The sequence below is a fragment of the Dendrobates tinctorius genome, unplaced genomic scaffold (genome assembly GCF_039654945.1).
Source record: "Dendrobates tinctorius isolate UK_male_01 unplaced genomic scaffold, ASM3965494v1 ptg000022l, whole genome shotgun sequence".
Classification (NCBI taxonomy): Eukaryota; Metazoa; Chordata; class Amphibia; order Anura; family Dendrobatidae; genus Dendrobates; species Dendrobates tinctorius.
Window position 1 is genome coordinate 84,819,331 of NW_027361690.1, and position 26,902 is coordinate 84,846,232.

General features: G+C 44.7%; 1 protein-coding gene and 1 long non-coding RNA gene across 5 annotated transcripts in view; one reads left to right on the forward strand and one right to left on the reverse strand.

Annotated features, from left to right (window-relative positions):
* The window catches only part of PCSK6 (proprotein convertase subtilisin/kexin type 6), a 346,824-nt gene extending 337,336 nt beyond the window's left edge, over positions 1-9,488 (reverse strand). For all 4 annotated transcript variants that reach the window (XR_012230962.1, XM_073568833.1, XM_073568832.1 and 1 more), the window contains exon 1: positions 9,194-9,488. Coding sequence is in view for 3 of the 4 variants with exons in the window: in XM_073568833.1 (XP_073424934.1) it covers positions 9,194-9,355 (162 nt within the window). In the remaining variant the exon portion in view is untranslated. The remainder of the gene's footprint in view (positions 1-9,193) is intronic.
* Positions 9,489-9,677: 189 nt separating this feature from the next.
* The window catches only part of LOC141084252 (uncharacterized), a 94,033-nt gene continuing 76,808 nt past the window's right edge, over positions 9,678-26,902 (forward strand). Inside the window, exon 1 of the long non-coding RNA XR_012230963.1 lies at positions 9,678-9,846. This is a non-coding gene — a long non-coding RNA (uncharacterized lncRNA). The remainder of the gene's footprint in view (positions 9,847-26,902) is intronic.

The following is a 26,902-nucleotide window of genomic DNA, read 5'->3' on the forward strand; positions in this document are numbered from 1 at the left end:
TGCTAAGGACAGGCAACAAGCAGAAGAGACTTGTTTGGGCTAAAGACCACAAGGATTAGACATTAGACCAGTGGAAATCTGTGCTTTGGTCTGAGGAGTCCAAATTTGAGATCTTTTGTTCCAACCACCGTGTCTTTGTGCGACACAGAAAAGGTGAACGGATGGTCTCTACATGCCTGGTTCCCACCGTGAAGCATGGAGGAGGAGGTGTGATGGTGCTTTGCTGGTGACACTGTTGGGGATTTATTTAAAACTGAAGGCATACTGAACCAGCATGGCTACCACAGCATCTTGCAGCGGCATGCTATTCCATCCGGTTTGCGATTATTTGGACCATCATTTATTTTTCAACAGGACAATGACCCCAAACACACCTCCAGGCTGTGTAAGGGCTATTTGACCAAGAAGGAGAGTGATGGGGTGCTACGCCATATGACCTGGCCTCCACAGTCACCAGATCTGAACTCAATCGAGATGGTTTGGGGTGAGCTGGACCACGGAGTGAAGGCAAAAGGGCCAACAAGTGCTAAGCACCTCTGGGAACTCCTTCAAGACTGTTGGAAGACCATTTCTGGTGGCTACCTCTTGAAGCTCATCAAGAGAATGCCAAGAGTGTGCAAAGCAGTAATCAAAGCAAAAGGTGGCTTCTTTGAAGAACCTAGAATATAAGACATATTTTCAGTTGTTTCACACTTTTTTGTTAATTATATAATTCCACATGTGTTAATTCATAGCTTTGATGCCTTCAGAGTGAATCTACAATTTTCATAGTCATGAAAATAAAGAAAACTCTTTGAATAAGAAGGTGTGTCCAAACTCTTGGTCTGTACTGTATATACAGCAGTCCCGGCGTCTCCTGTGTGATGTTTATACAGCAGTCCCGGCGTCTCCTGTGTGATGTTTATACAGCAGTCCCGGCGCCTCCTGTGTGATGTTTATACAGCAGTCCCGGCGTCTCCTGTGTGATGTTTATACAGCAGTCCCGGCGTCTCCTGTGTGATGTTTATACAGCAGTCCCTGCGTCTCCTGTGAGATGTATATACAGCAGTCCCTGCGTCTCCTGTGAGATGTATATACAGCAGTCCCTGCGTCTCCTGTGAGATGTATATACAGCAGTCCCTGCGTCTCCTGTGAGATGTATATACAGCAGTCCCTGCGTCTCCTGTGAGATGTATATACAGCAGTCCCTGCGTCTCCTGTGAGATGTATATACAGCAGTCCCTGCGTCTCCTGTGAGATGTATATACAGCAGTCCCTGCGTCTCCTGTGAGATGTATATACAGCAGTCCCTGCGTCTCCTGTGAGATGTATATACAGCAGTCCCTGCGTCTCCTGTGAGATGTATATACAGCAGTCCCTGCGTCTCCTGTGAGATGTATATACAGCAGTCCCTGCGTCTCCTGTGAGATGTATATACAGCAGTCCCTGCGTCTCCTGTGAGATGTATATACAGCAGTCCCTGCGTCTCCTGTGAGATGTATATACAGCAGTCCCTGCATCTCCTATGTGATGCATATACAGTTGTCTCAGGATCCTCTGTGATGCTTATACAGCAGTCTCATTGTCTCCTATGTAATGTATATGATTTACAAAACTTATGACAAAAAGTTGACTGTTCTCCAGGCCGACACAAACCTGGAAAAGCAGCTGTGAGAAGCAACATGATCAGATCACCTAACATCACACTTACACCAAAGAGAAGTAGCTCCAGATGTCACATTAAGGGTGAGTTACCATAATTAATTGCTTGACTAAATATACCGAGGTAATATTCAAGGTGATCATTTTTGTGTGGCCCCGAATGATAGTAGAAATTTCCAAATGGCCCTCGGCTGGAAAAAGGTTCCCCACCCCTGAATTAAACACTGCCTATATGCTTTCTCCAATCTAAACTCTCACGCCAAGATCAATTTTCCCTAAATGGCTTCCAGAGGAGAGTGTGCTGACCATTGAGTCACTGGGCCTTATATAAGACCCAATGACGTGGTGCGGCAGGCCAAGCACAGTAATGCCAGTAGCCAACATGGCTACGGCATTACTGTATGGCAGGCGATCACTGCATGTTTATCGAGCTGCAAAACATGGGGCCAGGGACTCTAGCATAGCGCTCGAGCACCCACGAACCTCACTTGAGAAATGAGCGTACCCGAGCACCCAGATACTCGACCGAATATTGAGTAGTAGTGAGCACATTCACTCATCACTATTTTTAATCACAGAATAAGGTTTTTCATTCACTCTCATTGCCACAGGTGTAATAAAAACCAGTCCTAGCAATGCAGTCTGTTTAAATGAATATTTGTGAAATGGCTTATTCCAAAGAGCTCACTGAATTCAATCATGGTAATTTAATAAAATACCACTATTGTAACAAGTCAGATCATGAAATTTCTTATTCCTATCTCTTAAACTTTCCATAATTAACTATAAGTGTTTTATTTACAGAATGCAAGTTTATGCCACTTTAAAACTAAAAATCTTCTCCAAAAACCTGGAATGATTCTATGATTTTTATAAATGTGTTGAAAATGCTAACTGATGTGCAACCAGCCATTCACAAACATATATGATCCAGCATAAACCACAGCAGAGTCTCTGAATGGAGTATATACAAAAATGTACAGCTTGTTATTGCATTCAGACAGTAAACTCAAAAATGGTTGCGCACAAGAACCACCCTTTAAGAACGAATGCATTCAACATTATTGGAAAGTCATTCAAGGTGACTACCTGAAGAAGCTGCTTGAGATAATGCCAAGGGGTGTACAGCTGTCAGAGTAAAGGGGGATACGGAAAAGAAATCTAAGGTTTACCGCATTAAGGTTCGTTTCACACATGTTTCCTTACTCCTTGTTTCATAGATTTTCTTCTTTCAGTCTGAATCTACAATGTGCACATTCCAAAAAGAAAAACCATTGCATAGAAAGGCATCTCCAAACTTTTGAATTAAAGTATCCATTAAAGGGAATCTGTCATCTATTTTTTAGTATATAAGCTACAGCCACCGACATCGGGGGCTTATCTACAGCATTCTGTAATGCTGTAGATAAGCCCCCGATGTAACCTGAATGAGAAGAAAAAGGCGTTAGTTTATACTCACCGGGGGGGGGGGGGGGGGGTCCGGGTCCGATGGGTGTCGCAGTCCGGTGCCTCCCATCTTCTAGCGATGACGTCCTCTGCTTCCCGTCGTGGCTCCGGCGCACTGCTCTGCCCCTGTTGAGGGCAGAGCAGAGTACTGCAGTGCGCAGGTGCCGGCCCTCTCTGTCCTATCCTATCCTAGCCTGCGCACTGCAGTACTCTGCCCTCAACAAAGCAAAGAAGAGGACGTCATTGTTAGAAGATGGGTGGCACCGGACCGCGACACCCACTGGACCCGAACCGTCCCTGGGTGAATATACTGTATATACTTGTGTAAGCCGACCCGCGTATAAGCCGATCCCCCCTAATTTTGCCACAAAAAAACTGGGAAAACTTATTGACTTGTGTATAAGCTGAGGGTGGAATCCATTGATTATGCCCCCATATGCTGCTCCATAGAATATGCCCCCATATGCTGCTCCACAGACTATGCCCCCCATATGCTGCCCCATAGACTATGCCCCCATATGCTGCAAAAAAAAAATGCCACACTCACCTTCTCCTGGGTCCATCGCCGCTGTCTGCCGCTTCTTGAGTCAATGACTGTTCAGCCAGCAGAGGAGCGGCGCGCACTAACCACGTCACCGCGCCCCCTGCCGTCTAAACGTCACTGACACAGGATGCAGCAGAGACAGTGGTGAGCAGCGATGGACTGGGGGACAGGTGAATATCGCTATACTCATCCATCCTGCCGCGGTCTCTGCAGCTTCGCTTCTCCACCGTCTCCCTTCCTGTCTGCAGCTGTCACGTGGTACCGCTCATTACACTCATGAATATGCGCATGTTCATGACTGTAATGAGCGGTACCACGTGACCGCTGAAGACAGGAAGGGAGACAGTGGAGAAGCGAGGCTGCAGAGACCGCAGTAGGACAGGTAAGTAGGATCTCTGACACCCCTGCTCTCCCTCCAACCTCCAGGTATATGACTCATGTATAAGCCGAGAGGGGGACTTTCAGCCCAAAAAAAGGGCTGAAAATCTCGGCTTATACATGAGTATATACAGTAATCTAACTCGTTTTTGTTCTCTTTCAGGTTACATCGGGGGCTAATCTACAGCATTACAGAATGCTGTAGATAAGCCCCTGATGGCGGTGGCCGCATCTTATATATGAAAAAATAGGTGACAGATTCCCTTTATGCTAATTATGCAAATTGTCTCTTCAGAGAGGAAGAGGACTAGAACTCTAGTGCCACCTATTGGAGGTAGCAATCCTAAAAGTCAAAGTTGACCCTTTAACGAGCCTAGTTACATGACTTAGGATAAAAGCCAAACCAGAATCTCCATTTGCAGACACTGTTTCGGGGTACTGCCCCTCATCAGTGCAAAGTGGGAGATCTGGTTTGGCTGTGAGAGAGGCGTCTGACCGATATCCAAGAAGTATCATTCCTCCTTGCGGAGAATGACATGCTAAGCATGTCGAGGTGAGGAGACTTAAAGCCGCAATGCTCCTCTGGGAAATATGCTAATTATGCAAATTGTCTCTTCAGAGGAAGAGGACTAGAACTCTAGTGCAGACGGTCAGACGCCTCTCTCACAGCCAAACCAGATCTCCCACTTTGCACTGATGAGGGGCAGTACCCGAAACACAGTGTCTGCAAAGGGAGATTCTGGTTTGGCTTTTATCCTAAGTCATGTAACTATGCTCGTTAAAGGGTCATCATTGACTTTTAGGATTGCTACCTCCAATAGGTGGCACTAGAGTTCTAGTCCTCTTCCTCTCTGAAGAGACAATTTGCATAATTAGCATATTTCCCAGAGGAGCATTGTGGCTTTAAGTCTCCTCACCTCGACATGCTTAGCATGTCATTCTCCGCAAGGAGGAATGATACTTCTTGGATATCGGTCAGACGCCTCTCTCACAGCCAAACCAGATCTCCCACTTTGCACTGATGAGGGGCAGTACCCCGAAACACAGTGTCTGCAAAGGGAGATTCTGGTTTGGCTTTTATCCTAAGTCATGTAACTATGCTCGTTAAAGGGTCATCATTGACTTTTAGGATTGCTACCTCCAATAGGTGGCACTAGAGTTCTAGTCCTCTTCCTCTCTGAAGAGACAATTTGCATAATTAGCATATTTCCCAAAGGAGCATTGCGGCTTTAAGTCTGCTCACCTCGACATGCTTAGCATGCCATTCTCCGCAAGGAGGAATGATACTTCTTGGATATAGATTCCCTTTAAAGACACAAAGTTCTATGGACGTCATACTACAAAGTCATGGAAGGCAGAGTTTATACAGAGCTGTAAAATAACCGTGTGCAGTTGCCCAAAGCTGTGTGAAATAAAACAAGCAACTATCGACGTAACTGAATCAGCAGGATGAAAGGTCTCACAACTTGGCACATGTATCTATATTAGATGGGATCTGACAAGTTGTGAATTCAGAGCAATTGCTGTAAACTGGTTATATACCACTCCCAATACAAGGGTGAGAGGTTCACTTGGGTATTGAGAACCACAGAACCCGAATATAGATTGGTGTATATCTGGGTGCAAATCCGTACAAGACAGCGCTACGATACAATCATACAATGGTTCTGAACGTAGCAAATTTCTAAGACTATGTTCACACAGGTTTTTTGAAGAGTTCAAACCCCACAAGTTTCTCACACAGAAGCCACTTCAGGTAATGCACATTCCCTGTGACTTATTTTAAAAGTTATAATTTTCCTGAAGAGTTTCCTGATGTGGTTTTGTAGAGTATTGAAAAAAAAAAAAAAAGTTTTCTTGAAGTATTCTTTGCAACTTTTTGAAAGTGCCTAATTCGTGGAGGTTTCCTTCAGGATCCACTTTGAAGAAGTAGTATTCCATTTCTTTTTTTCTGACAGTTTTTCAAAAAATTTTAACGAAAAAAATAAATAAAAAGCTCAAAAACTCCTCCAATGTACAGCAAGTGGATTTCCTGTACAAAAGTATAGAAAGAAATGGCCACGTGCTTTTAAAGCAGATTTATTCTATATTTATCTATCAGGGGCAGTGTAGGGTGTCCGAGGGACAGATGCCGTGGAGCGGTGGCAGCATTTTCGTGGCATTACACACATCTATATAAGGGTAATTATGTGTGATGCTACATTTTGATATTCAAAGTAGCACTGATGAGGGCGTACTAGGGAATTAAGGTATAGTTGCCAAGGAGCAGGTGCGCTATTATCGCATTTTCAGGGTGCCAACCTCTGCTGTCAGGCAGGGGTACACAAAAGGTACGAAATGTGAACGATTCAGGATTTAGCTTTGTCACAGTGTGTCTTATATGCTGTTAGTCCTTTATAAATGATTAGTACAGGTTATATTTTAAGTAGGGGTCTTTACATGTGAGCATTTCACAAACTAGATTTGTCCAGTAGCAGGCAAGCCCTTTCATTGCTCACTCTTCCAATATATTTACCAGCAGAAAAATTTGTTGCAGGAATTTCTTTTACATCTATATTGAATCTCCTGAAATCTGTGCACATAATCACTCCCATACATGTATGGAAATGGAGCCGTGTCACCGAAACTGCAATTCTGTCCCAAACATCTAGATCATAGACTGGGGTATAAACATACACAGGAGCAGATACTGCGATGCCCAAAACAACAATAGACGCCACTTCCTAAACTGAAACCTGCAGCATTTCTGCATCAAAAATCTACAGATACTTTCCACATTTATTCATGTGCTTTTTTGCCCCAAGGACACTTTAAAAAACAAATTGCACTCACATATTTATATTATATATATATACACATATATACACACACCACGGCAATGCCAGGCTCATTCTCCCCAGATTTAGGGTGCCCAATGAAATTAATTTTACTAAATCCTCACCAAAGAGAGTAACTTCCACAGCATAAAGTAATGCCCAGTGCCCGTCACAGATCGCTCCTGTGGCATCCGGTGACGTCGCATCGGCAGCAGCTTCTTTTCCACTCTTTTTATGCTGAGGTTTCTCTGCCGATGTCCTACTGATTGACAAAGCTCCCTGCTGCCTAACTGCGGGGAGCCAACCATCAATCAGCACGACATCGGCAGTGATACTCTGACAGAAGTGAAAGAACTGCTCAACTGAGGTGAGGTCAAATGAAGCGGCAGAATCTGTGACTGCACCGAGCCAGCAGACAACCTGCTCATAAAGTCCGCAGCAAATCTGCAACGTGTGAACCTGGTCTATAGGTTCTATCACAGAATTTCAACGATTTCTGCATCAGACACTATCACAATCTGCAATCAATACATGCACAGGGAACAAAAACTAAGTATGTGCACACGTTAAATGTTTGTAGCAGAGATGTCTGCATCTCTTGGTAGGAAAAACTCTACATTAAAAAATTTTTTTCCTCAGGATTCTCACTCATTTTGCTGTTACTAGGGAATCCTGAAAGATTTTGTAACAAATCTGCACTGAAAAAACAAAACTGCAATGTGTGCACAGACCCCAAGTAGTATGCGCCATAGAATCAGAGTTGGAAGGGACCTCCTGGGCCATCTGGTCCAACCGCCTGCTCAAAAGCAGGATTCGCTAAATCATCCCAGACAGATACCTGTCCAGCCACTGTTTGAAGACTTCTATTGAAGGAGAACTCACCACCTCTCGTGGCAGCCTGTTCCACTCATTGATCACTCTGTCAAAAAGTTTTTCTAATATCTAATCTGTGTCTCCTCCCATTCAGTTTCATCCCATTGCTTCTAGTCTTTCCTTGTGCAAATGAGAATAAAGTTGATCCTTCTACAATGTGACAGCCCTTTAGATATTTGTAGACAGCTATTAAGTCTCCTCTCAGTCTTCTCTTCTGCAAGCTAAACATTCCCAAATCCTGCAACCTTTCCTCATAAGACAGGGTTTGCAGACCGGTCACCATTCTGGTCGCTCTTTTCTGAACTTGCTCCAGTTTGTTGATGTCTTTTTTAAAATGTGGTGCCCAAAACTGGACACAATATTCCAGATGAGGTCTGACCAAAGAGGAGTAGAGGGAAATAATGACTTCACATGATCTAGACTGTATGCTTCTGTTAATACATCCCAGAAATGCATTTGTCTTTTTTGCTGCTGCATCACACTGTTGACTCATATTCAGCCTGTGATCTATTAGTATACCCAAGTCTTTTTCACATGTGCTGTTGCTTAGCCCTATTCCTCCCATTCTATATATGCTTTTTTCATTTTTATTGCCCAGATGTAGTACTTTGCATTTTTCCCTGTTAAAAACTATTGCCCACTGCTCCAGTTTATTCTTATATTCTTTTCCATATTCTTGTGGAAAAGCCCCAAAACAATCAGCCCGTGAGAAAAGGATCACTGAATCAAAAAGCTGCAGCAGAAATCAAAGTCAGACTGCGATCTTACAAGAAATCCCACATAACCTATGCCGTCATATATACAACCAGACGGCGCCATCACAGGACAATAACCGTCCCCATGATGGACAGCGGCAGGCGCTCCGCTACCATGTGTGACATAGGGGCTGCGGTCACCGGCGGCGGGGGGGGGGGGGGGGGGGATCACATTCATTGGGAGTCATTTCTTGCTGCTACTCCAAACCCTTATACAAGTGGAGAATTAAGAGTCACTTAGAATTTGTGTTGTTCTTACAGAATATTAATATTTTAGACATTTATTGAGACCTTCATGACACCAATGTCTCTGTGCCTGCACTGTATAGAAAATCTGCCCGACTGTAATAAACAACTTTAAACACAGACCCTCATCATCATGATGACCCAGATCACAGCCACAGACCCCTCATATCATCCCCACACAGGGTTATTAAAAACATGACAGCTACAAGAAGACCCAAACAAGCGCCCCGAAAAGTGATGGAAAGCAGAGCGGAGGCTGCAGGAGCAGATCGGGCAGATCCGGTCAGCTCGCCGACATCCCCCACACACGACTGTCGCACACCGAACTCTGCGACATTTCCCAGCGCCGAGAATACAGGTCCTGTGCGACATCTCCATCAGGCGCAGAGGTCGCAGCGCGGAGACATTTCACCTGCGGTCAGCACACAGAGGAGCGGGGAAAGTTACACGCCGCCCGCCCGCCCGCCATCCCTCCTGCCCCGGACGATGCCCACCTGCCCCATGTTCAGGTAGCCGTATCTCGTAGCCAGTTCAGCCGCTTTCTCGGGTCCTCCGGGCACTCGCACAGCCCAATGGTTGGAGTAGACGTTGCGGGGAATGGGAGCCAGACAGCCGGGCAGCAGCAGCAGTAAGAGCGGACCTGTGACGGAGAGCATGTTGGGAGTTACCGGGAAGTCGCAGGGTCCGGTGCCCGCTCACAAGGAGCACTAGGCGGACGTACACAGGGTAAATCCCCGGCTCTGCACATCTGCTGGACGCCGCGCTCCGCCACCTACTATTTGTCAACTCGTCAGCCAATCAGGATGCAGACCTGTAACACGGTGCGAATAGGGGGCGGGATTATGACCGAGGGCGTGTCTTGGACTGCGTGAGTGGGCGGATACCTGTGGCTGAGCTGAGGTTGGCGGGAGAACGTGACTTCATTCATAAAAGTTTATGGGAGCGCGCACGCGGGAGCGAGGAGAAAGGCGGCGGCGCTGCACGGTGCGACAGTGCTGGGGTGTGCGTGGGGCAGGTGCACATGGAGTTTTCTCAGGCGTGGGTCCACATGAAAGAAAATGCCTAAAAACTGCATAGAAGAGCTCGAATGAAAGACATTTCCTGCTGATTTCTATTGTAAATCCACCTTGCTGGTCACAGGTTCAGGGTGAGTGCACATGCTGCGGATTTGCAGGTAAAGTGACCTGCGGATTAGCCAGCGGTTTACCCCTGCGGATTGAGTGACACCTGGACAATGGAAGGCTGTGTGCACACGCTGCGGATTTTGCTGCGGGTCCGCAGCGGTTTTGGTGTACAGTACAATGATTCCCTATGGGAATCAAAAACCGCAGTGCAGACGGTGCGGAATTTTCCGCGTGGATTATCTGCGGTTTTCAATCTGCAGAAAGAATTGACATGTCAATTCTTTCTGCGGATTCTCCTGCGGTTTGCCATCTCCTCCATTGAGGAGATGAAAAACCGCAGGGCAAAACCGCAGAGCAATCCGCAGGTAAAACCGCAGGTCTTTTGACCTGCGGTTTCACCTGCGGATTGTACAAAATCCGCGCGGATGAATCCGCACCTTTTCCGCAGCGTGTGCACACAGCCGAACAGGTGTGAAACCGCTGCGGCATCCGCAGAAAGAATTGACGTGCTGCAGATTTACAACCGCATCAGATCCGCGGCCTGTGCACTGCAGATTTGAAGTCTCATTGGCTAACATTGTACTGTACAATGTCTGCGGATCCGCAGCAGAATCCACAGCGCGTGCACGTCCCCTCAGGGTTCTGAAAACCGCCTGTCACTCACTATACGGCGTCACAGTAGCGAGGAGTATAGACGAGTGCTATGCGATCAGACATCACTGCACTCGGACCAGTGTTAATCTATGGGGCAGCTCACATCAGCTGCTTTTTTCTCTCCCGTATTATACGCGCAAGTGAAACCTCCGCATGCTGCGAATGTACGCGTGTATTGGCTGAGACTCGCCAATGCAAGTCTATGGGGGCGAGAAAAAAAACAGATTACACACGAACCATGTGCGTGACTTGCGAGAAATATGCACAGGTGTCCTTAAGAAAAGCCGGCAACTCAGTGCGTGATACTGTGAAATCACACAGGATAAAATAGATATATACACATAGGGCTGGCATCTGCCTAGGGCCCCCAGCTAGCAGCACATCACACAGCCCCTTTGCGACCCCTGTGAGGCAGGAGGACCCACCTGCACTGACTCCCTCCAGCACCACATTGAACTATACCAGCATCTATGACACTGGTACAGTTCAAAGCAATGATGGAGGAGAGAGCATCAGCTGACGCTCTGCCTGACACTGCAGGTGCGTGATGACATCATCACACACTCACTGTTAGGCGAATGGAGATTCGGGGCATGATTGGAGACACGGGGCAGAATGGAGATACGGGCATGATTGGAGACACGGGGCATGATTGGAGATGCGGGGCATGATTGGAGACACGGGACAGAATGGAGATACGGGGCATGATTGGAGACGCGGGGCATGATTGGAGACACAGGGCAGAATGGAGATGGGGGTCATGATTGGAGACACAGGGCAGAATGGAGATGGGGGTCATGATTGGAGACACAGGGCAGAATGGAGATACGGGGCAGAAGAATGGAGATACGGGGCAGGATTGAATACACTGGGGGCAGGGTTGGAGACAGATGGGGCAGGATCATGGAGACAGATGGGGCAAGATGGAGAGATCATATGGGGCAGAATGGATACTCATGAGGGCAGGATGAGAGAACATATGGCTGAAGCCAGGAATGAGACACACGGGGGTCAGGATGGGGGATAATATTACCATAGGGGCTAATTAAAGAATATTATTACTGCAGTGATGTATTTATTTTAGTTTTTGAGGATACTGTTTTAAATGGGGGGCTTTCCTGTTACTGTGCAGAGTGATACTATGTCACCTTTTTTTCTTCATGTGGTGTAATGTAGAAGTTGGGAAATAAATAAGTAATGTGTTCTGTAAGTGGAGCTCTAGATAACTGTTATTTCCTGCAGAGATGAGCCCTGGCTGGAAGACATGATGGCGATCTGTGCTGGATTAAAGATGAAAAGCGAAGCTGAAGGACTTCACCTAGAGACATCACTGGTGAGTTAGTGTGTTACCTATATACTGTAGTGTATACTATATACAGAGCTCCTGTGTATAATGTCATGGATCACTGTATTACCTGTATGCAAATTGCCTCTTCAGAGAAAAAGAGGACTTGAACTCTATAGCGCCACCTGTTGGTGGTAGCGATCCTACAAGTCACAATCAGCCCTTTAACGAGTCTGGATATTATTTTCCCAGAGGAGCACTGCACGGCGAATAAGCCTCCTTACATTGACAAGCCAAAGCTGGCATGTCACTCTCCACAAGGAGAAACCTTACCCCTTAGACCTGTATTACCTGTACACAGACACTGCATACTAAGTACAGGTCTCCTGTGTATAATGGCACTTATGGTGAAAGTATTGTGTTATTTTAATACTGATCAGTATTGTAGTATTCAGTCATCATGTGGTTGTAATATGTGGTCTGGACATGATGTAGCGGTATTTGTTCCTTGTATGTGGTATTATTCGGTCACTGTGGTGGTAAAATGTGGTCTGGTCATTGTGTGGCAGCATTTTTTCCTTGTATGTGATATTATTTTGTCACTGTGGTAGTAATATGTGGTCTGGACATGGTGCGGTGGTATTTGTCCCTTGTATGTGCTATTATTTGGTCACTTTGTGGTGGCAATATGTGGTCTGGACATGGTGTATTTGTTCCTTGTATGTGATATTATTGATCATTTTAAATATTGAAAAATAAATAAAAATATATCTAAACTGTATTGCATATTTTAACAAATATTTAATACAATAGAGTAGAGCTCGGCCAAAAGTGTCTACCCTGTTATGGTGGTGGCTTAAAAAATCTTTTGGCCAAAACAAAAGCTGCTGGCTATATGTGTGATCTCTTGATGGAAACTGTTAATGTGTGATTGGTGGGAAGTGGAGTTTTTCCAAGAGAGAGCAGTGGGACTGTGGACAGTTCAAGGGGTGGAGGGCGGGGCTGGGGTGGAGCCTGGGCGGAGTCTCAAGGGGGCCCCGAAAATTTTGCCAGTATGGGGCCCCGAAATTCCTAGTGGCAACCCTGGGTGTCTGGCTTTACTCCTACACGCCTTTCCCTCATTGTTTAGCAGCAGTTGGTCACCTCTGCACGGTGGGCCCTGGGCTGCGAACGCACCTCATATATTATTTCATCTTTATTATTTGGTGCATTGCGCCAGCCCCGTAACACTTACTGTGTGCCAGGCAGAGCAGGAGCCGGGAGCAGCGTGGGCACGAGGAGAAGGTGAGGAGTGTGGGTTTTTTTTTTAATATATCACTGTGGGGCTATTCTGGGGCCAACTATATATCATGCTGGGCTATATACTATTCTGGGTTATATACTATGTGGTGCTGGACTATATACCATGCTTGGCTATATACCATGTGTTGCTGGGCTATATACCATGCTGGGCTATATCCCATGCTGCACAATATACCATTTGGTGCTGGGCTATATACCATTTGGTGCTGGGCTTTATACCATGGTGGGGCTGTGCTATATACCACGTGGGGCTGTGCTATATACCACGTGGGGCTGTGCTATATACCATGATGGGATATATACCATGTAGGGCTGAGCTATGTACCATGTGGGGCTGGGCTATGTACCACGTGGGGCAGTGCTATATACCATGTGGTGCTGGGCTATATACTATGCGGCTGTGTTATATACCAAGGGGGGTACATTTTACATTATATTCTATGGGGGAGGCTGTGTTATATAATATGGGGGGGTTACATTATAGTCTATGGGGAGGTGGGCGCTATTATATTCTATTTGGGGCTACAATATATTCAATTGGGGGGTTACATTATATTCTGTGGAGTGGCTGCATTATACTCTGTGGGGTAGCTGCATTATGCTTTAAGGGGTGTCTGCATTATACTATAAGAGGGGGGCTGCATTATATTCTATGGGGGTTACATTATATTGTATGGCGGGGCTGCATTATACTCTGTTCGGTGGCTGCATTATGCTCTATGTGGTGGCTGCATTATACTTTGTGGGCTGCATTATACTATATGTGGGCTGCATTATACTGTATCAATGACTATGGGGAATACATTATATGAAGAACTATGGGGTGCATTATACTATGGGAAGTGAATTGTACTACATGGATGAGACTATGGTGGTGCATTATACTATATGGAACACTATGAGGAGTGTATTATATTATATGGAGGACTATGGGGAGTGTATTACATTATATGGAGGACTATAGGGAGTGTATTATACAATATGGAGGACTATGGGGGGCATTATATTATATGGAGGACTATGGTGTGTAAACTGTAGATGTGCAGCTGATAACATGATACTGTATGGTGATCTGTTAGTGATCCATTAGTGATTGTTCTGTTCCCATCATACTTTCTCAGATGGTAGAAAAAGGTCGGGAAACAAGTGTTGAACGACTTCAATATTGTCGATCACACTTATTTAGCGGCCTGAACTCATTGCATGTAAATACAACCGAAATGCTTCTGAGCGATGTGCAATATGTTAGCATTTGGGGCCCCATTTTAAACTTCGCACCTTTACCTAGGGACCCACTTTGCCTAAACCCGGCCCTGTATGTGTGTGTGTGTGTGTATATATATATATATATGATAGAAGAATAGCCAGTAACTCATTTGTCGGCTTCTGTAAAATCACTGCAGGAGCCGACAGGATAGAAGAGATGGATTTCATAGAGTAAATCCATATAGAATAGGTAGATATATACAGGGTGGGCCATTATATGGATACACCTAAATAAAATTGGGATGGTTGGTGATATCAACTTCCTGTTTGTGGCACATTAGTATATGGGAGGGGGGAAACTTTTCATGATGAGTGGTGACCATGGTGGCCATTTTGAAGTTGGCCATTTTGGATGCAACTTTATTTTTTCCAATTGGAAGAGGGGCATGTGACACATCATACTTATTGAGAATTTGACAAGAAAAACAATGGTGTGCTTGGTTTTAACACAGCTTTATTCTTTCATGAGTTATTTACAAGTTTATGACCACTTGTACAATGTGTTCAAAGTGCTGCCCATTGTGTTGGATTGTCAATGCAACCCTCTTCTTCCACTCTTGACACACTGATAGCAACACCGCAGAAGAAATGCTAGTCTAAGGGGGTCAGATTCCTTGTAGGAATGCTCGGACCTGACACCCATAATGTGGTGGTGCACCATCTTGCTGGAAAAACTCAGGGAACGTGCCATCTTCAGTGTATAAAGAGGCAACACATCATCATCTAGCAATTTCAGATATCCAGTGACATTGAGGTTTCCATTGATAAAGAATGGCCCCATTATCTTTGTACCCCATATAGCACACCATACCATCAATTATATGGGTGTCAGGTCCGAGCATTCGTACATGATCAGTTTCCTGGAAAGTGGATTGGTCGTCGTGGGCCAGTTGAATGGCCACCAAGGTCTCCCGATCTGACCCCCTTAGACTTTTATCTTTGGGGTCATCTGAAGGCAGTTGTCTATGCTGTGAAGATACGAGATGTGCAGCATCTGAAACAATGGATACTGGAAGCCTGTGCTAGCATTTCTTCTGCGGTGTTGCTATCAGTGTGTCAAGAGTGGGAGAAGAGAGTTGCATTGACAATCCAACACAATGGGCAGCACTTTGAACACATTTTATAAGTGGTCATAAACTTGTAAATAACTCATGAAAGAATAAAGTTACGTTAAAACGAAGCACATCATTGTTTGTTTTTCTTGAGAAATTCTCAATCAGTTTGATGTGTCACGGGTCCCTCTTCCCATTGAAAAAAATAAAGTTTTATCCAAAATGGCCAACTTCAAAATGGCCGTCATGGTCAACACCCATCTTGAAAAGTTTCCACCCTCCCAGATACTAATGTTCAACAAACAGGAAGTTGATATCCCCAACTATTCCCATTTTATGTAGGTGTATACATAAAAGATGCGTCAATTCTGGCACATAGCCTTGCTCTTCCCACTGCCCTGTAGCTGTGGCATATGGGGTTTAATAGTTGGGGGGCTAATGTGACCTTTCAGGTGACATCAAGCCCCAAGGTTAGTTATGGAGAGACGTCAATAAGATGCCCCTATTACTAACCCCATAGTCAAATTGTAAAGAAAACTAATGAAATAGACACAGACTCCTTTATTATTCTTAATTAAACCATACTTACAACTATGCCTAATCCATGCGAAGCCCTCATTCTCCTGTAATAAAAATAAAAAATCAACAATATACTATACCTGTCCATTGTTGTGTCCCACGCCGTAATCCATATCTGGGGGATATATATTTTTCAACCTTGATAAGATGTGACCGTCCCGGCTGAAAAACCACTGGTGAATGATAGGTGCCAGCGCAGCCTCAGTGACTAGCGCTGACGTCACGGAGTCTGCGCTCCCTCACAGCCTGAACTGCGTTGACTTCTGGACCGTGGGAAAATGCCAGTTCATTTTCCCACGCTCCAGACTTCAGCGCTGGTCAGCCTGTGAGGGAGCACAGACTCAGTGACATCACTGCTATTCACTGAAGCTGTTCTAGCAGTCGGGCTGAACTGCTGTGACCTCAGGACCGATGGAAAATGCCAGTGATGAGGTCACGGCCGTTCAGCCGTTTTCCAGTATTTTTCAGCCTGGGCAGTTGTCTCTTAGCACTGTCCAGGTTGAAAAATGTATATCCCCAGATATGGATTATGGTGTGGGACACAACGACGGACAGGTATGGTATATTGTTGCTTTTTAATTTTATAGGCGTCTTATTGATGCCTCTCCATTACTAACCTCGGGGCCTGAAAGGTAACATCAACCCCCCAACTATTACCTCATATGCCACTGCATCAGGGCAGTGGGAAGAGCAAGGCTATGTGCCAGAATTGGCGCATCTTAGAGATGCACCTTTTCTGGGTGGCTGAGAGCAGATGTTTTTGGATCCATGGCCCCTTTCTAGGCTATTAACATAAGCCCTCAGCTGTCTACATAGCTGTTGCTGGCTATTAATTATAGGGGGACCCCACGCCATTTGTTTCCGTAAAAGAATCTTATTCATTAAATACATGTACAGTAGTTTGCACACACACTTTACTAATTGTATTTGTCAATGAAATCTATATACCTATTCTACATGGATTTACTGTATGTAATCCATCTCTCCTATTCTGTCGGCTCCTGCAGTGATTTTACAGAAATGAATTACCAGCTATCCTTCTATCTATCTCTCACTGCAATATAAAGACATATATTCAGTATATATATGCGTGTGTCACTGACATATATATACACAGTATATATATATATATATATATATATATATATATATATATATATATATATATATATATATATATATACATATACACACCTTTGTGATTATGCTGTATGCGGCAGATCATTTGCTGGATTTTAATCTATCTATATAGCTTTCTATCGATCTAATAAATACAGCTGTGGCAAAAATTAAGAGACCTCTTTCAAATTTTCAGTTTGATTTTTCTCTTTATAGGTATATTTTTGAGTAAAATGTAAACTGTAAAATAAATTTCTGACAAAGAAAAATGGTCAAAATTTAAAAAAAACAGTGCTTTCAGACCTCAAATAATGCAAACAAAACACGTTTATAATCATTTAGAAACAACACTAATGTTTTAACTCAGGAAGAGGTCTGAAATCAATATTTTGTGGAATTACCATGGTTTTTAAAAACAGCTTTCATGCGTCTTGGCATGCTTGCCATCAGTCTTTCACACTGCTTCTGGCACAAAAATTTAAGCAGTTCTTTTTTGATGGCTTGTGACTATCCATCATCCTCTTGATTACATTCCACAGGTTTTCAATGGGGCTCAGGTCTGGAGATTGGGCTGCCCATGGCAGGGTTTTTATGGGGTGGCCATTCATCCACACATTGATTGACCTAGCTGTGTGGCATGGCACATTGCCCTGCTGGAAACACCAGTCCCCAGAGTGTTGGGGAACATTGCCTGAGCAGAAGGAATCAGCTGGAGAATAGGCTGCCCATGACAGGTTTCTGATGTGGTGGTCTCTTAATTTTTTTAATTTTTGCCAGAGCTAGCTATATATATATATATATATATATATATATATATATATATATATATATATATATATATATATATATATATATATATATATATATATATATATATACACACACACTCACTGGCCACTTTATTAGGTACACCTGTCCAACTGTGTGTTAAGACTTAATTTCTAATCAGCCAATCACATGGCGGCAACTCAGTGCATTTAGGCATGTAGACATGGTCAGGACAATCTCCTGCAGTTCAAACCGAGCATCAGTATGGGGAAGAAAGGTGATTTGAGTGCCTTTGAACGTGGCATGATTGTTGGTGCCAGAAGGGCTGGTCTGAGTATTTCAGAAACTGCTGATCTACTGGGATTTTCACGCACAACCATCTCTAGGGTTTACAGAGAATGGTCCAAAAAAGAAAAAAAATCCAGTGAGCGGCAGTTCTGTGGCCGGAAATGCCTTGTTGATGCCAGAGGTCAGAGGAGAATGGGCATACTGGTTCGAGCTGATAGAAAGGCAACAGTGACTCAAATTGCCACCCGTTACAACCAAGGTAGGCAGAAGAGCATCTCTGAACGCACAGTGCGTCGAACTTTGAGGCAGATGGGCTACAGCAGCAGAAGACCACACTGGGTACCACTCCTCTCAGCTAAGAACAGGCATCTGATGGCTACTTTCAGCAGGATAATGCGCCATGTCATAAAGCTCGAATCATCTCAGATTGGTTTCTTGAACATGACAATGAGTTCACTGTACTCAAATGGCCTCCTCAGTCACCAGATCTCAATCCAATAGAGCATCTTTGGGATGTGGTGGAACGGGAGATTCGCATCAGGGATGTGCAGCCGACAAATCTGCGCCAACTGTGTGATGCCATCATGTCAATATGGTCCAAAATCTCTGAGGAATGCTTCCAGCACCTTGTTGAATCTCTGCCACGAAGAATTGAGGCAGTTCTGAAGGCAAAAGGGGGTCCAACCCGTTACTAGCATGGTGTACCTAATAAAGTGGCCAGTGAGTGTATATATACTGTGTGTATATAGTATATATACTGCTCAAAAAATAAAGGGAACACTTAAACAACGAAATGTAACTCCAACTCGGTCACACTTCTGTGAAATCAACACCTGTGATTCAATTTCTCCTGCTGTTGTGCCAATGGAATAAACAACAGGTAGAAATGATAGGAAGGTCACTAACAGCCATGTATTTGCTCAGTAGTAAGAGTGGCTAGTGTTCCCTTTATTTTTTGAGCAATATATATATATATATATATATATATATATATATATATATATATATATATATATATATATATACTGTATACCCATACACCAGAAGACTTCATCCACTTCAAATTTATGCTAAGAACCTACAACTCTGCCCTTCACCTCGCCAAACAGACCTACTTCACCACCCTGATCTCCTCACTAGCCAACAACCCCAAGAAACTTTTTGACACCTTTCACTCCCTCAGACCAAAAGCACAAGCTCCTATCTCGGACATTTGTGCAAATGACCTTGCCTCCCTTTTTATAGAGAAAATAGATAATATCCGTCAGGAAATCCGCTCCCAACCACCAAGTGCTGTGACTCACATCCCTTCCTGCATCTCCCCTGGCTCACTTTCCACATCTGATCCCATCACAGAAGAAGTTTCCAGACTCCCCTCTTCTCGCCCAACTACATGCACTACCGACCCCATTCCCTCACAACTCCTCCAGTCTCTCTCTCCAGTCATCACAACTCTCCTAACTACAATCTTTAATCTCTCCCTCTCCTCAGGCATTTTCCCATCCTCCTTCAAACACTCTATCATTACTCCATTATTAAAGAAACCTGCTCTCGACCCATCCTGCACAAACAACTACAGACCAGTCTCCAATCTCCCCTTCATCTCTAAACTCTTGGAGCTCCTAGTCTACTGCCGCCTTACCCGTTACCTCTCCACTCACTCCCTCCTAGACCCTTCACAGTCTTGCTTCCGACCCCTACATTTGACTGAAACTGCACTCATCAAAGTGACCAATGACCTTCTGACAGCAAAACGTAACGGTGAACACTCTCTGCTCATTCTTCTCGACCTTTCTGCAGCTTTCGACACTGTTGACCACCGTCACCTACTCCATAGGCTCCACACACACGGGCATTAAGGACACTGCTCTCTCCTGATTCTCTTTCTAGCTCTCTGACCGCGCCTTCAGTGTTTTGTTCGCTGGCTCCACGTCATCCCCTCTTTCTTTCGCGGTCGGGGTACCTCAGGGCTCAGTCCTTGGCCCCCTTCTCTCTCTACACGGCCCCAATTGGACAGACCATCAGCAGATTTGGCTTTCAGTACCATCTTTATGCTGATGATACACAACTACAGTATATACGTCATCCCCCGACCTTACCCCCGCTGTACTACAGAACGCCAGTGACTGTCCGCAGTCTCCAACGTCATGTCTGCTCTCTATCTAAAACTTAACCTCTCAAAAACTGAACTTCTTCTGCTCCTGCCATCTACTAACCTCCCTATATCTGACATTTCCCTCTTCGTGGGTGGCACAATAATAGCACCCCGGTAGCAGGCACGCTGTCTGGGTGTTATGTTTGACACCAACCTCTCCTTCACATCCCATATACAATGTCTTGCCCGCTCTTGCCGCCTACACCTAAAGAACATCTCCAGAATTCGCCCTTTTCTCACCATGGAAACAAAAACCCTCACTGTAGCATAGATCCACTCCCGCCTGGATTACTGCAACGCTCTATTAATTGGCCTCCCCGCTACTCGACTTTCCCCTCTCCAGTCCATACTTAATGCAGCAGCCAGGGACATCTACCTGGCTAATCGGTACTCGGACGCGTCTGCTCTTCGCCAGTTCTTACACTGGCTGCCCATTCATTATAGGGTCCAATTCTAAGTACTTGTTCTCACCCACAAAGCTCTCCACAGTGCAGCACCCCGCTACATCTCCTCCCTCATTTCTGTCTATCGGCCTAGCCGACCGCTGCGCTCTGCAAAAGACTTTCGACTAACCTCTGCACTAATCCGCACCTCCCACTCCCGACTCCAAGACTTTTCCTGCACTGCGCCAATACTCTGGAATGTTCTACCCCAAGAAATTAGGACTAACCACACTTTGCACAGTTTTAGGCACTCTCTCAAAACACATCTATTCAGAGCAGCCTATCACGTTCACTAATCAGTAATTTTATGTGCAAGTGTGAGTATGTAGCCCATTCACTATCTCTGTCCCCCACCTTCTCAAGATGGCTGGACCATCATTGTAAATACACACCTGTACTCTGTATCTCCCCCACCTCATTGTAGATTGTAAGCTCTCATGAGCAGGGTCGTCTTATTTTACTTTAATTACTGTATTGTTAGAGTTGTTACTTATGACTTGTGTTTTGAAACTTAAACTGTAAAGCGCTGTGGAATATGTTGGCGCTATATAAATAAAGATTTATTGTTATTATATATGTTTTGAAGAATATTTTGTTTTAAAGCGATGTGTCAATAACAGAGTACTGCTGTATGTAAAAGCTCATGTTAAAATCGCATTGCCTACGGATTGCATAAGGATGTCATACGGATACTAGATGAGAGGAAATCGCATTGCAAACGGATTACATACCGCTCACTATACGAAGAACACTCCTGCGATTCTAGGCCGAGAAAATCAGACAGATTTTTCATACAGCAAGTGTGACGCCGGGTTCCTGCTAGAAAACGCTCCAAACCAGGCACAGTGCAGTCAGAAGGCAGCAGTATAAGGCACTTCAGGAAACAAATGGAAAAAACTCTTAGAAATTGCTATAGGAAGTGGAAAAACTCTCCAAAAAAGAGACTTTCCTGAAGCGACATTCTCTACAAAATAATCAGTTTTTAAAACCTCAAAAACTAACAAACCTGGGTACACATACTCTTTCTTGGGGCATGTTCACATGCTGCATTTTTTGCAGCATTTATTTGTCGAAAAAAAAATGGCATTTTACATTAGCAGCAAACTAAATAAGATTTCTATAATCTCATTCACACTCGTGACCAGTGTCACTTTATGAGGTAATAACTCTGGAACGCTTCAAGGTATCCCACTGAATCAGAGAATGTTTTTTCATGACATATTGTACTTCATGATAGTGGTGAAATTTATTCGATATAACTTGCGTTTATTTGGTAAAATATCGGAAATTTGGCAAAAATTTGGAAAATATTGCATTTTTAAACTTTTATTTTTTGCCCTTAAATTGGAGAGTTATATCACACAAAAGAGTAAAAAAGTAACATTTCCCATGTCTACTTTGCATCAGCACAATTTTTGAAACATAATTTTTTTGTTAGGACGTTATAAGCAGCAGAATTTCACAAGCGATTTCTAATTTTTCAAGCAAAATTTACAAATTTACATTTTTTTTAGGGACTACATCACATTTGAAGTGACTTTGAGGGGTCTATATGATAGAAAATACCCAAAAGTGACACCATTCTTAAAGCTGCACCACTCAAGGTACTCAAAGCAGCATTCGATAAGATTATTAACCCTTCAGGTGCTTCACAGGAACTGAAACAATGTTGAAGGAAAAAAATTAACATTTAACTTTTTTCTCCAAAAATTTGCTTTACACCTAAAGTTTTTTATTTTTGCAAGGCTAACAGGAAAAAATGGAACCCGATCTTTGTTATCCAATTTCTTCTGAGCATACTGATACCCAATATATGTAGGAAAACCACTGTTTGGGTGCATGACAAGGCTCGGAAGGGATGGAGTACCATTTGACTCTTGGAATGTAAAATTTGCTGGAATAATTATCGGACACCATGTCACATTTGGAGATCCCCGATGTGCCTAACCAGTGGATACCCCCTGCAAGTGACCCAGTTTTGGAAACTAGACCCCTCAGGGAACTTATCTAGATGTATGATGAGCAATTAAACCCACATGTGCTTCACAGAAGTTTATTACGTTGAGCTATAAAAAATCAAATTTTTCCACAAAAATGTTTTTTTAGCCCCCAATTTTTTTATTTTCACAATGGTAGCAGGAGAAAATGCATCATATAATTTGATGTGTAATTTCTCCTGATCATGCAGATGCAAAATATTTTGAGAGAGAACTACTGTTTGGGCACATGACAGGGGTCAGAAGGGAAGGAGTGCCATTTGACTTTTTGAATTCAGAATTTGTTGTGAAATTTTTCCTGAGTACGCTGATACTCCATATGTGGGGGAAAACTACTGTTTGGGCACATGGCAGGGCTCAGAAAGGATGAAGTGAAATTTTGTAACGCAGATTTTGATGGAGTGTTCTGCGAATGTTATGTGACGTATTGATAGCCCATGATGTGCCTAAACCAGGGGTGGGGAATCTTTTTTCTGCCAAGGGCCATTTGGATATTTATACCATCCTTCGGGGGTCGTACAAACTCCGCCTACAAAGTACATCCTGACTCTGGCACTGGTTTCATGACTTAATCTTTCATTGCATGCCCTTCAGTGTTCAGTAGTGGACACTGCGTGTGTGTGCTAAGAGGAAGAAGAAATTAATTTCACAATTTTCCAACTTTGAATTTTTATGCCCTTAAGTCACAGAGATATAGCACACAAAAAACTTAAGTAACATTTCCCACATGTTTACTTTACATCAGCCCAATTTTGGAACCAAAAATTTTTTTTGTTAGGAAGTTATAAGGGTTAAACCAGCGATTTCTCATTTTTGCAACACCATTTTATTTTTATGGACCACATCACATTTGAAGTCACTTTGAGGGGTCTATATGGTAGAAAATCCCCAAAAGTGACACCATTCTAAAAACTGCACCCTTCAAGGTGCTCAAAACCACATTCAAGAAGTTTATTAACCCTTCAGGTGCTTCACAGGAATTTTTTGAATGTTTAAAAAAAAAATGAACATTTAACTTTTTTTCACAAAAATAATTACTTCAGGTCCAATTTTTTTTATTTTACCAAGGGTAACAGGAGAAATTAGACTGCAAAAGTTATTGTGCAATTTGTCCTGAGTACACTGATACCTGATATGTGGGGGGGAACCACTGTTTCGGCGCATGGCAGAGCTTAGAGGGGAAGGAGCGCCGTTTGACTTTTTCAATGCAAAATTGGCTGGAATTCAGATCGGACGCCATGTCACGTTTGGAGAGCCCCTGATGTACCTAAACAGTGGATCCCCCCACAAGTGACCCTATTTTGGAAACTAGACCCTCCAAGGAACTTATCTAGATATGTGGTGAGAACTTTGAGCCCCCAAGGGCTTCACAGACGTTTTATAACGTACAGCCTTATAATTAAAAAATCATATTTTTTCCACAAAAATGATCTTTTCACCCTCAATTTTTATTTTTCCAAGGGTAACAGGACCCCAAAAGTTATTGTGCAACTTGTCCCGAGTACGCTGATACCCCACATGTGGGTGTAAACGACTATTTAGGCGCATGGCAGAGCTCGGAAGGGAAGCAGCGCCATTTCACTTTTTTGGCTGGAATTGAGATCGGACACCATGTCGCGTTTGGAAAGCCCCTGATGTACCAAAACATGGAAACCCCCCACAAATGACACCTTTTTGGAAACTAGACCCCCCAAGGAACTTATCTAGATGTGTGGTGAGAACTTTGAACCCCCAAGGGCTTCACAGAACTTTATAAAGTACAGCCCCCAGTGCTTCATAGAAGCTTATAACGCGCAGGCATGAAAATTAAAAAAATCATATTTTTTCCACAAACATGATCTTTTAGTCCCCAATTTTTTTATTTTTCCAAGGGTAACAGGAGAAATTGGACCCTAAAAGTTGTTGTCCAATTTGTCCTGAGTACCCTGATACCCCATATGTGGGAGAAAACTACTGTATGGGCACACGTCGGGGCTCGGAAGGGAAGTTGTGACGTTTTGGAATGCAGACTTTGATGGAATGGTCTGCTGGTGTCATGTTGCCTTTGGAGAGCCCCTGATGTACCTAAACAGTGGAAACCGCCCACAAGTGACCCCATTTTGGAAAATAGACCACCTAAGGAACTTATCTAGATGTGTGGTGAGCACTTTGAACCCCCCAGTGCTTCACAGAAGTTTTTAACGCCCGGGCGTGAAAATAAAAAAATCATATTTTTTCCACAAACATGATCTTTTATTCCCCAATTTCTTTATTTTCCCAAGGGTAACAGGAGGAATTGGCCCCCAAAAAGTTGTTGTCCAATTTGTCCTGAGTCCGCTGATACCCCATGTGTGGGAGAAAACTACTGTATGGGCACACGTCGGGGCTCGGAAGGGAAGTAGTGACGTTTTGGAATGCAGACTTTGATGGAATGGTTTGCTGGTGTCATGTCGCGTTTGGAGAGTGTTAGCGTGGGTGGTATGGAGCAGGAGACTCCGAGAGAGGACCCTCTGGACCGTGGCACCGAGGGACCCCGGGCGAGCTGCCAGGTGGAGCCGACCCCTATACAAGGACCGTTAGGAGCAGGCCCAGGGGTTCGAGTACCACGGTAGCCGGTACCGAGAGGGGCGGCTCAGGATGGACCGGAGTAAGACTGAGACTGGAGTAAAGAGTGACAGGAGTAGGAACACTGGAGACAGGAGTGGAGTAGGACGGCAGGAACACTGAAAGCAGGATTGGAGTAGGACGGCAGGAACACTGGAGGCTGGACTGGAGTAGGATGGCAGGAGTACTGGAGGCAGGACTGGAGTAGGACGGCAGGAACACTGGAGACAGGACTGGAGTAGGACGGCAGGGACACTGGAGGCTGGACTGGAGCAGGACGGCAGGAGCACTGGAGGCTGGACTGGAGCAGGACGGCAGGAGTACTGGAGGCAGGACTGCGGAAGAGAACAAGGAACACGAGTAGCAGGACTGAGAAGCTGCTGCGGGGAGCAGCCGAGAACGAAACTGCAGGAGCAGAGTGCACACGATGGAGCGAGGCCATAGTGCTAGGAAACAATGATCAGGGGTCTCCCTCAGGGGGAAGCGGCCTGATATGGCCCCGTCTGGTCAGTCATTGGTCCAAAGGTGCTTCCGGGCACAGCCGGAGCATAATAAGCGGGAGGGAGGTGCGGCCTATGGCGCATGCTCATAGCATGCAGGGAAGGCATCGGTCGCAAGCCCGTCTCAGGTGACCGCCGCGGTCTTCGGGGGGAGAGAGGCTGCGGCGTGGGAGCGGAGGCCGACTGTGGCGTGGGAGCGGAGGCCGGGTGAGTATAGCGGAGCGGTGTAACAGAGAGCCTCTGATGTGCCTAAACTGTTGAAACTCCCCACAAGTGACCCCATTTTTGGAAACTAGACCCCCCCACGGAACTTATCTAGATGTGTGTTGAGCACTTTGAACCTCCCAGTGCTTCACAGAAGTTTATAACGCCTGGGCGTGAAAATAAAAAAATCATATTTTTTCCACAAACATGATCTTTTAGTCCCCAATTTTTTTATTTTCCCAAGGGTAACAGGAGAAATTGGACCCCAACAGTTGTCCAATTTGTCCTGAATACGCTGATACCCCATATGTGGGAGAAAACTACTGTATGGGGACACGTCGGGGCTCGGAAGGGAAGTAGTGACGTTTTGGAATGCAGACTTTGATGGAATGGTTTGCGGGTGTCATGTCGCGTTTGGAGAGTGTTAGCGTGGGTGGTATGGAGCAGGAGACTCCGAGAGAGGACCCTCTGGACCGTGGCACCGAGGGACCCCGGGCGAGCTGCCAGGTGGAGCCGACCCCTATACAGGGACCGTTAGGAGCAGGCCCAGGGGTTCGAGTACCACGGTAGCTGGTACCGAGAGGGGCGGCTCAGGATGGACCGGAGTAAGACTGAGACTGGAGTATGTGCCTAAACTGTTGAAACTCCCACAAGTGACCCCATTTTGGAAACTAGACCCCCCCCCATGGAACTTATCTAGATGTGTGGTGAGCACTTTGAACCCCCAAGTGCTTCACAGAAGTTTATAACGTCCGGGCGTGAAAATAAAAAAATCTTATTTTTTTCCACAGAAATGATATTTTTGCCCCCAATTTTTTTTATTTTCCTAAGGGTAACAGGAGAAATTGGACCCCAAAAGTTGTTTTGCAATTTGTCCTGAGTAG